General features: G+C 58.5%; 2 protein-coding genes across 2 annotated transcripts; one reads left to right on the plus strand and one right to left on the minus strand.

Moving 5' to 3' along the window:
* The first annotated feature begins 952 nt into the window (after nucleotides 1-952).
* Nucleotides 953-1983, plus strand: LOC127539625 (cytochrome c oxidase subunit 8B, mitochondrial-like). The gene is made up of 2 exons (XM_051963820.1): nucleotides 953-1228; nucleotides 1795-1983. The coding sequence occupies exons 1-2, from the start codon at nucleotides 968-970 to the stop codon at nucleotides 1891-1893; spliced, it is 360 nt and encodes a 119-aa protein (XP_051819780.1). The 5' UTR covers nucleotides 953-967; the 3' UTR covers nucleotides 1894-1983.
* Nucleotides 1984-2068: 85 nt separating this feature from the next.
* On the minus strand, nucleotides 2069-9791 carry PSMD13 (proteasome 26S subunit, non-ATPase 13). The gene is made up of 13 exons (XM_051966280.1): nucleotides 9656-9791; nucleotides 9362-9440; nucleotides 6343-6377; nucleotides 6204-6259; nucleotides 6007-6050; nucleotides 5759-5845; nucleotides 5289-5460; nucleotides 3379-3458; nucleotides 3166-3291; nucleotides 2938-3000; nucleotides 2768-2848; nucleotides 2568-2684; nucleotides 2069-2392 (listed from the first exon to the last, which is right to left on the minus strand). Exons 1-13 carry the CDS (start codon nucleotides 9748-9750, stop codon nucleotides 2297-2299), a joined length of 1131 nt encoding a protein of 376 aa, XP_051822240.1. The 5' UTR covers nucleotides 9751-9791; the 3' UTR covers nucleotides 2069-2296.
* Nucleotides 9792-9893: the final 102 nt, after the last annotated feature.

Genomic DNA, 9893 nt, shown 5'->3' on the forward strand with positions numbered 1-9893 from the left:
GGGGCAGGGACGGCGGCCGGCCAGCCCTCGCTCTCGCCCCCCTTGGCCAGCCCCCAGCCTTCCTGTTGGAGCCCTGTAATTTCCTGTCTTTGGGGGGGGCAGTCTGAAATCCCTAGCACTTAAGATAACGGCCTGGGAGCCTGGATTGCCCCCCACCCCCTGCCAGCTCACTCCGACAGGAGGGGGTGGGGCGACCTAATCTCGTGATCCTGTCCCGCTGGGACGGCAGCCACGGGGCGCAGGGGTGGGCGATGGGGCTCCGAGTATGGGGGCCGCCTGAGCATGCGCAGGGACCCAGAGAGCAGGCCCCTGAGGCCGGGCCTGGGAGTCCTGGGAGTACTCCTGGGGCGTCTGGCCCCAGACCCCCTCGGAGACCCCAAATGCACGCTCTCCCACTCCTTAAGTCCCTGAGCCGTTGGTCACCCCCCCTCCCCCATGTGTTTTCAGTCAGTCCCCCTGAGAGGTCAGCGTCCCCTTCTAGGCTGTGGGGGGAAAGGTCAGTGTGCAGACTCGGACAGTGGCTCCAAGCATCTGCCCCCACTGTGAGAGGGCACGAGGGGCAGAGGAAGTCCCAAACCAGGGCACGCACATGGGCACGCACATGGGCACACCACCTTCGGAGCCCTCAGGGTCCATGGACAGGGTGGGCTTGTCCCCCAGGTCTGGATCAGGGCTGCTGGGGTGCCCATCATTCTGGCACTCGGCGCCTCCAGTTCTTGGGACCCTTGGGCCGCCCTTCTCCGGACTCCCAGAGCTGCTCTGCAGATGTGACTTTGGCCCCCGAGGCGGGGCCTGGGGTCCAGCCCTGGCTAGCCCTGACCTTGTGGGAGATGCGTGTCCCTGACCCTCTCAGCCTCAGTTTCCCCCTTTGTCGAATGCGGGGCTTGGGCTTTTCCAGCTGTTCCTAATCTCCTTCAATGCCCAGAGCCAAGGAGGGCAGTGCCCGGGCGTCCCTGCCAGGAGCTCGATGACTGGCATCTGGTGCTGGCCTCTCAGGCCTGTGACGGGGACAGCTGCTGCTTTCTGGCGAGAGGCTGCACAAAGCGCCCGCGCCCGAGCCAAGGTCAGACAGGCGAGGGGCACTTCCCGGGTGCCACAGAGCGGAGCCCCCCGGACCATGCTGAGCCTGACCAGGGCCTCGAGGCTGCTCCGGGCCTCCCTGAGGGGCCAGGCAGTCCCCAGGGCCCCCATCTCCAGCCGGCCGGCCAGGGACCCCACCAGCCCCGGAGTAAGTGACCGAGGAGGGGGCCATGACCCAGTCGGACCCTGGGAGGGGGCTGTGACCAGAGAGACGGCCGGGCCGGGGGTTGGGGGGCAGAGGCAGTCACACAAAGGGACCATCCGGCCTGCTGAGGAGGGTGCTCCCGGGTTCCTCTCCCCCCTCCCCCCCACTCCTGCTGCCATGCCCTTGACATTCAAGAGCCGGGAGAGACCCAGAGAATGGTGAGCCAGAACTCTGAACCTCCCCATGGAGCCTGGGCGGCCCAGGGGGCTCTGCCTGTGCCCCCTCCCCTCACGATGCCCCCCTGCAGGGCCCTCTTATCAGCTTCTGGTCCGCCTGCCCTTAGGAAGGTCACAGGGTCTGGCCCTGAGGGGGGAGAGAGGCCAGTGGAGGAGGGGCAGCAGATGCCACGGCGACCTGGCAGTAGGAGGGCCAGGCAGCCCGAGTGCCCTGCGCGCCTCGGTTTCCCTGACACAAGGATCGCCTCAAGGGGCTGAGGACTTTGTCCAGCTCTGCACACAGCTGGTACCTAATCAATGCGCCATCTCCCCCCCCCCCCCCCCCCCCCCCAGGAGCAGGCTGTCGCCATGGCGATCATCTTTTTCACCTTCCTGGGCCCTTCAGGATGGATCCTGAGCAACATCCGCAGCTACAGGAAAAGTTCTGGCTGAGGGAGGCGTCCTGAAAGGAGCAGCCAATGCCGGACGCCCTGCTGCTTCCAGGAGACCCCTTCCCCCAGCCCATTAAAGGTCTCTGACAAAGCTGTCTCTGTGGCTCTTCCGGCCCTCCATGATCCCCATCCCCCCCCTCCCCCCAGCCCCACTTTGTTCAGAGCCAGGCCCAGGAGGAGGTCCAAAAAGTTTATTCCACATTTATCAAACAGAGCTGTACAGCAGGGGGTCACCAAGGGGAGGGATCTAAGAGGGGCGACCAGAGGGCCCAGGGCGCCTGCCTCTGGGTGGGGAGGGGGCTGAAGCAGCCCTGCCCCCTGCAGTGACCGCCTCCACCACTGGCCGTGGCCCAGCCTTTCCCTCGCACTGCGGGCCTGGAGCCCCCCGAGACGCCGCCCAGGGCCTAGGTCAGGATGTCGTGGGCCTGGTGCTCCACCAGCATCTCCATGCTCTTCACGTCCGTGCACCAGAACTCCAGGCGGTCCTTCATGCCCTTGATCTGGGGGTATACAAGGGGCAGCCACTCTCACCAGGGGCCTGAACCCACCCTCCAGCCACACATTTCCCGAAGGCTTGGCGCCCCCCCCCCCCATTTTCCCTGGATAATGAATGAGAAGGCTGACTCCCAGGAGGCCCCCTTCCCTCCCCAGGGCCCCCGCAGCTGGCGATCGTACCTGCTGCAGATCCAGCACCCGAGGCTGCACCCAGGTCATGTGCACCCGCTTGTCCACTTCGTCGATGCTGCCCTTCACCAGTCCCACCGAGAGGGCCTTCATCACCAACAGCTCCACCTACGCAGGCATAGCCAAGGGCGGGTCAGGGGTGATGGGGGTGGGTGGGGGCGTGGCCCCGGGGCCCCAGGGAAGGAGCTCACCTCGTTCACCTTCACCTTGGCGCTCTGGGCAATCTCCTCAAAGGTCAGCTGCCGGTGGTTGGCCGGGCGCGTAAAGGTCATCTGAAAGGCCAAGCCGAGGATGACCCCCTCTGGCTGTTACCCCAGACCACCAGGGGTGCCCCGCCATCCCTGGGGGGCCCCACACTCACCTCCATAAGGCACAGCAGCTGGATCTTCTGTAGGAGCAGGGCTTCGTTGGCAGCCAGGTCTGGCTGTAGGGGGAAGAGGCAGATGAGGGGTCTCCCCACATCCCCCACCTGCCCCGGCCCACCCCAGAGAAAGAGGGGGAGAATCTGGAGGTTGGTGGAGTTTGTGAGGTCTCAAGGAAGCCAGATTCCAATCAGAATTTTGTTGGGGTCCACTTGGGGCCCCCCCACCTGCTGGCCCCAGGCAGGCTTCAAGGTCTGGAACCTCTCGACGTTGCCGCTGTTGAAGGCGTAGAGCGTGTCGATCAGCCACTGGCGGTCCGTGTTCCTCAGGGAGTCCAGCACGGGGTGCATGAGCTGTGGGCCAAACAGAGATGGCGTCGGCCAGGGGGCTTGGGTCATGCCCCTCCATGGGACCCCAGCCCGGCTCCGGAGCCAACTCACCAGCTCCCCAAAGTTGTAGACGCCTTCCCCAAGCAATCCGGCCAGGCCCAGGGTGAAAGCTCTCTCCTGCTGCTCGGACACTGGGAGGAGAGGAAGCCTCTGGTCAGTCGACTGACTGAGCAGAAGGCCCCTCCCAGACACAAAGTGACCTGCAGAAAGCCCCCCGGCATGCACTGGCTCGGGTGGGCTTCCGTCCGCTCCGACGCACCGCCCGTGATCTCAGAGCCCCTCTCCTCCAATGCTCGGGGCCCTGCCACCCTTCCCAGTGCCCGCACTGGGGACCCTCTGACACAATGAGTGCTACAAAAAGCCCCATGGCATCAGGAGGAAGAGGGCCACTCTGGCCCACCAGGAGGCGGCATGCCAGGGATGCCCCAGCCCCTTTCTGCTGTCCAGAGTGTTCAGGGAAGCTCTGGCTGTGGGCAGCCTGCTCCTCCAGATGCCCCACAGCCAACAACTCGGAGCGTGAGTGGGGGACCTCGGGCAGAGCTGTGGGCTGAGGACTGGAGATGGAGAAGGCCCAGGGTCCCTAGCCCTTCTCAGGCAGGGGCTGGGGGGAGGGTGGGCAAAGGGAGGGAGCAGGTGCCCTGGACATCCATTCACAGACGCTTGTGGAAGAGCAGGAGACTCCTTGGGTCATTCCCACCAGAGGACAGAACCCACCAAGGAGTGGACCCTTGCCTTGGGGGGCAGAGCTGCTGCTGCTTCAGTATAACAGAAGACCCAGGGGAGCGCTGAGAAAATGGGCCAGGAATCAGAAGCCCCAGAACCGAAGATGGCTGACCGAGGACCCAGAAGCCCCAAACCCCAGACCCACCAGACCGAGGGTTGAAGATCCCGAGCCTGTTGTGGCGAGGTCTGACCTGCAGACGGGCCACGAAGCTGTCAGCACCAAAGCAAAGGTCAACAGGAGTGAGAGCCCCCCTTTCTGAGGTATCCCTGCTGGGGTGCTCCCTGGAATAGAGGGGCTATTCTCGTTGGCCCAGGGGCAGCCTGGAGTTTCAGAAGCATCCCAGCCAAGATTTGCATTCATGCCCGCCTGCCTCTGAGTCTGGAGCTCTGGGCACTGGGGCATCCCCGGCTGCCCGGCAAACAGCACCCCCAAGAGGGCACTGAGCACCTGACAAGGCAGGCCCAGATTCCTCATCAGACCTAACCGAGGTGCTCTGGGTGATCCTGTGACCCGTACTTGCCCAGGCAGGACCTGAAGGCCTGCCAGGCCACCGACCTCAGAGACCCAAAGTAATAAAGCCAAATGGGGCGGGTGAGATTACTTATGGGGAACAAGGAGAACTTTCTGTTTCAAGTCTACCCTTTTGGGGGAGACGCTTGGCTGAGTCTGACCTCTGAAAAAAATGAAAACTGCCCCCGGGGGGAAGATGACTGGGCTGGGTACGGGTCCCTTGAAGTTAGGGGTATCCTGACCCTTAATCAAGGCTTCATGACCGGACGAGCTGTCACTGAGGAGACTATTCAGAAGAAAGCTGCAGTTGTGGGGGGCCCAGCTGGAGAAGGCAGGGGCAGGGAGGCCCAGCAATGAGGGGTCCCACAGACCCCCAGAGGTCTCTGGGGATGTGGTCCACAGGCCTAGCTAACTGATGCCTCCAGGGCTGACTTCTTTTCTAAGTACCCCCTGCCCTCAGCCCAAATGAAAAACATTGCAACAATGACTCAATCATACTCGTCCCAAAGTGACACCAGCTTTTGAGGTTGGAACTTGGGGGACTCGCCCTTGTTCTCCCACCCAGTGAAGGCCATCGTTTTGATTCCATCCCCCCAAAGCCGCCTCCATATGCACTAGGGGTTTCTCTCTGTCTTGGTCTGGAGCCCAGGCCATCAAGATCCAGAACCGAGGACGGCAGAGTGGGGCACCCTCCCCCCAGCAGGGCCGGGAGCAGCCCCCGAGGTACCTGGCAGGTCTTTGACATCAATGCAGCCCAGGAACCGCAGAGCATCCTTGTAGTAGGACGCGTGGTTCCCGATGGTTTGATAGTATTTGCTGGAAAGGTCATAGAAGCGACTGTGCACGGAGGTCACGCCCGGGAGGTTGTTAAGCATCTCTTCCACATCTTCAATTGTTTCCTGCACAGGTACAGGACGGGGATCTGAGGGTGTTCCCCGCTCCCCGCTGCCGCGGAAAGAAAGGACCACCAGAACCATGTGGGCAGGAGGCACTTCTTTCTCCCAAAAAGGGGCGGCCTTGCCAGCCCTCCCCACCATGGGACGCCCTGAGGCTTTCTTGCCTTGTTCGGGTCAATTTGGGAGCCTCCGGTATTGGCTCTCCTGGCAGGAAGCCGGGTGCTAAGTCCCTGCCCATTCTTCAGATCAGCCCAAGAATGAGGGTCACGGGGGCAGGGAGGTGCAGGACCCCTCTCCTCACCTTGGTTACCTGGAGGTCTCCGATGTTCAGTTTCAAGGCCCCTATGGCGGTCTTGCACAGGATGACCGCCTCATCGCTGCTTTTCACCTGAGGTTGCCAAAAGAAATGAGAGAGAGAGATGGGACCAGAGGAGCGGGCGGTGGCAGCTGGCTTTCCCAGAGCTCAGTCCCCATGGGGCACATGGAGCTGTGGGTGCCCTCAGGGAGAGGCCCCTAGCAAGGAAGATTGCAGCAGAGATTCAGATCTACCTTTTCACGAGTCTTTTCCAGAAACGTCAGAGCAACATTAGGATCTGGAGGAAATAAAAAGGAATGGTGTCAGCAGGGGCACCGAGAAGCAGATCGGTACGAGAGTCTCTATCACTCGATAGAACAAATCACTGCTGGGCCGGCAAAGGCCAACACACCGTGTCGGAGATGTTCCTACCCGTGGAGTCAGTGCTCACCTGTCATCTGTCTGACCACATGGAGGATAATTTCCACCAAAGACAGAGGATTCACCCTGAAAAGGCAAGATCACCTGGATTTACAATCCCAGCAGTGCCCAGATGCAGAAAGACAACAGTGAACAAGAGGGCGCATTACCTGTGCTCAAACTCACTGATGAAGTTTTCATAAAGCTGCGGGAGTAAAGAAATGGGATCCGTTAGACAATGCCAGTTGGGCCCAAGGTACAGACCTCCCTGACCAAATCTCGTCCCCCAACTCAAGTTATGGGTCTGGAAATCCCAAGATCCAGGGCTAGGGAGACACATGTGACACACAAAATCCAAGCTGGCAGCGAGTGCCATTGCAGACGGCCTTGAGGATAGCCCCTCCCAGAGGAGAAGCCCTCAGCGGTTCTGCTTTTGGGGGTGGCCCAGACCCCAGGAAGGGCCTCTGTGTGCAGCTTTGAAAATCCCCTTGGGAACTTTGGCTGACTTGGGGATGGCTCGCTTTGCTGCCTGGGCAAGTACTTTCGCCAAGGACACAGGTGCAGACAAGAGACCTGCGCCCCCAAAGCTGCAATGGCTCCAAACCAGAGAAGCACATTAGGGCCACACTACAGGCAAGAGAAAACCAGAGCCAGGAAAATGGGGACAAATCCTAAGGAGCCAAAAGCCAGGAGGGGCAGAAATGTTCTGGACTCTGGCTTGGGTGATGCTGAGCAAGGTCGGGGAGGATTCGTGTCCTGGGAGAAGGGGGTTTTTGGGTACTGTGCACTGGAAAGCTGTGGGGAGAAGAGCTAGTCCTGTAGGTCACCTCTATGGAAGAAAGCCACCATGATGGACAGGGCTTTGTACCCAAACCTCGCTGCCTTTGTCAGGACCAGCACATGTCAGACAGGCTCCAGGGGGACTGAAAGAACTCGGCCCTTCTACAAGGAAAGCCAGGTGTTGTGAGGAGGAGGCTGGGGTCCAATGACAGTGGCCACAGTCGGCGTGAGGCTAGACAAGCGGTCACTGGTCCAGGTGGGGAAGCATGCTCCTGCCCACTGCAGGAATGGTGCCCTTGCCAGGCTATTTTACACAGAAGCCCTCATCAAATCTCTGTAACTCTGTCAGAACCCTAAACGACCACTAACAAATGGAGACAAGGCGCTTTTGGATCCACTCTTGCTTTTAAATCTGTCACCTGCTACTAAACTCCTCAGCCTCCCAGGGAAATCATTTCAACTCTTCTGATACGATCCTGTCTTAACATCTGAAATTATCTTACACAAACGAAACACACCAAATCCAGAAACTTGGATTTCCTGCTCCTCCCAACTATTTTTACTAGTTTATTAAGGCCCATTCAAGGAGTGTTGCTTAACATTAAGCAATACAGTTTGTGAGCCCACAGTAAAACAAAGATGTGAACAAATGCAAATACCAGCATTCATAGAGAAAATGGAACTAGTAAAGGAAACTCAGAAACCCAAAGAGATTAGAGATAAGAGTTTGAGGGAATAGAGATGAGGAACAAGAGAGAATGTTTCATAGAAGGAAATGTTAATACCTGAGGCCCTATGGTGTAAGTGCTAGAACTGGTTTTGTTTACTTTTCCTAACTGTTTGGAAGAGGTACACAGCCAAGTCCCAAGAAGCTCTTCTGGGTATTACAATGCCCAACTGATGGGGATAAAAGGGCAGGAAGCTCCCATGAGGCTAAAGGACTGGGCAAAAACGGAGATAAGCTTAATTATGGGCAAATATAATATCATGCATTTAAGCTAAAACAACCCAATCTATAATTATCGGATGATGTTATCAGTACCCAGGAAAGGAACTCTGGATCAGTTTGCTGGCCATCATGAAAAAGCATTTGTAAACAACAGGAAAAGCTCTAAAGGGTCTAACCAACGAGAGAAAATATACAGATAATGAAATATGCCTTGCAGTAGAAACACAGAATGGGGAAGATTGGGTTTTATGGCAGTTTTTATGAAAAAAGCAGCCCGAGTAAGTCAGCTAACCCTAACTGCAGTCAGCATGGCCTACCTGCCAAGGCCATCCATCCATTTTAGGCTGGGTGGACAGAATTAGCATGTCTGAACCTCAACTAAAGTTGGAGCCCATCTGGAGTGCTGCATTCAGTCTCAGGTCTTAACAGCTCAGGGGAGAAGGTGAGAACGCACCAGATAATGGGTAAAGGAGGGGGCCGTGGTGGCTGCTTCCACAGACAAGGCTGGGACCTATGGCCAGGACAGGTGGCAGTCTTGAGAGAACTCCCTTCTGGCGTCTGGATCCCTATTTGAAGGTCTTAGTGAAGTCCATGAGACAAGAGAAGTATTAGAGGAGAGGTTAGAGAGTGCCATTGCTTCTAGCAGCAGCAGGAGACAAGAGAAGGCTGATGGATGGAGCAGATGACGTAAATGTGCCCCAAAACAAAAGCCAAGGTGTCTGATGAACTCTAGGACACCGAGGGCTGGCAGCCTGGCAGCAGTAAGGGCTAGAGCTTACACCCCCGCCCCCCAAGCTCTAAATGACTATGTACAGAAAAAGCTCGTGTCACAAAAAATGAGAAGTAGAAGAGGTTATGCTGCGTAACAACAGCTTGGGGGAGAATTCTTGAAAACAAGGAAGCGCAGAAGATAAAAAGGACAAGGTTTACTACAAAGCAATAAAACGCTTTTGCACAAACAAAATAAATGCAAGGGAAACAACTGGTAAAAATTCTTCGTCTCTGATAAGTGTCTACTGTCCAAGACCCAAAAGGAACCAAGAGGAGTAAAGAGATGTATTTCACCGAAAGCTAAAGTGATCAAAGGCTCTCGACAGTTTTCAAATGAAAAAATCTAAGCTGTCAATAAACGGGGAAAAACCTTCCCAAACACATCAGAGAGAGCAACTGTCTGAATTCAAGGACAGAAGGAGAAGGTCCGCCGATACAAGCACATCTTCAGCAGCGCCCCCGAGAAGCAGAGGGCGGTTCGCTGCACCTTAAGGCAGGGTCCGGCAGGGAGAATCCCGGGGAGAGGGCCCCGGCAGGGGGGCCGGGGGAGGAACCAGGCCCTCGGGACGGACACCCAGGCGACTCCAGCTTATCCTCCCAGCACAAAGCTAAAGCGAGAGGCGAGGGGGGTCGCCCTGGAAAGACCACCGAGAGGGGTTTCTGAGGGGCCGCAGAGCCACTCCACTCACCTTGATGAGCCCGTCACCCTGCGCAAAGCAGGGATCCTGCACGAAGTCCAGGATCTGAAGCGTGAGCTGGTGCCATAACCTGGGGGAGAAGCGAATTTTCAGCGCGTCGCGCCGCCCCCCCCTCCCCCCAGTGTGGGAAGGGGCACTAGCCTGAGGAGGAGGAGGGGCGGGGGCGCGCACCCAGGAAGGGGGAGGGAGCGCCCAGAGAACGAGGGGGGAAGAGGGAGGACCCGAGGGGCGGGGGAAAGACAGGGCCATGAAGGAGGATCCCCCCACGTCTCCCGCGCCCCTTACTTCTTGGTGTAGAGCTCCTCGAGGCGGTGCCACACGGCGGCCTGGCCAGGACCGGCGCTCTGGCTCTGCTGCAGGAAGCCCGGCACATCCTTCATGGCGGCGGCTCCGAGATGGACGCGGGGGTGGGGGGTGGGGGGCGCGAGGTACGCGCGGCGCTTACAGGGAGGCGAGCGGCGCTGACAGTCCGGTGGATGGAAACGCACACTCACTTCCGGTTCGCGCACGCTCACTTCCGGCG

This window comes from Antechinus flavipes, chromosome 6 (assembly GCF_016432865.1).
Source record: "Antechinus flavipes isolate AdamAnt ecotype Samford, QLD, Australia chromosome 6, AdamAnt_v2, whole genome shotgun sequence".
Taxonomy (NCBI): domain Eukaryota; kingdom Metazoa; phylum Chordata; class Mammalia; order Dasyuromorphia; family Dasyuridae; genus Antechinus; species Antechinus flavipes.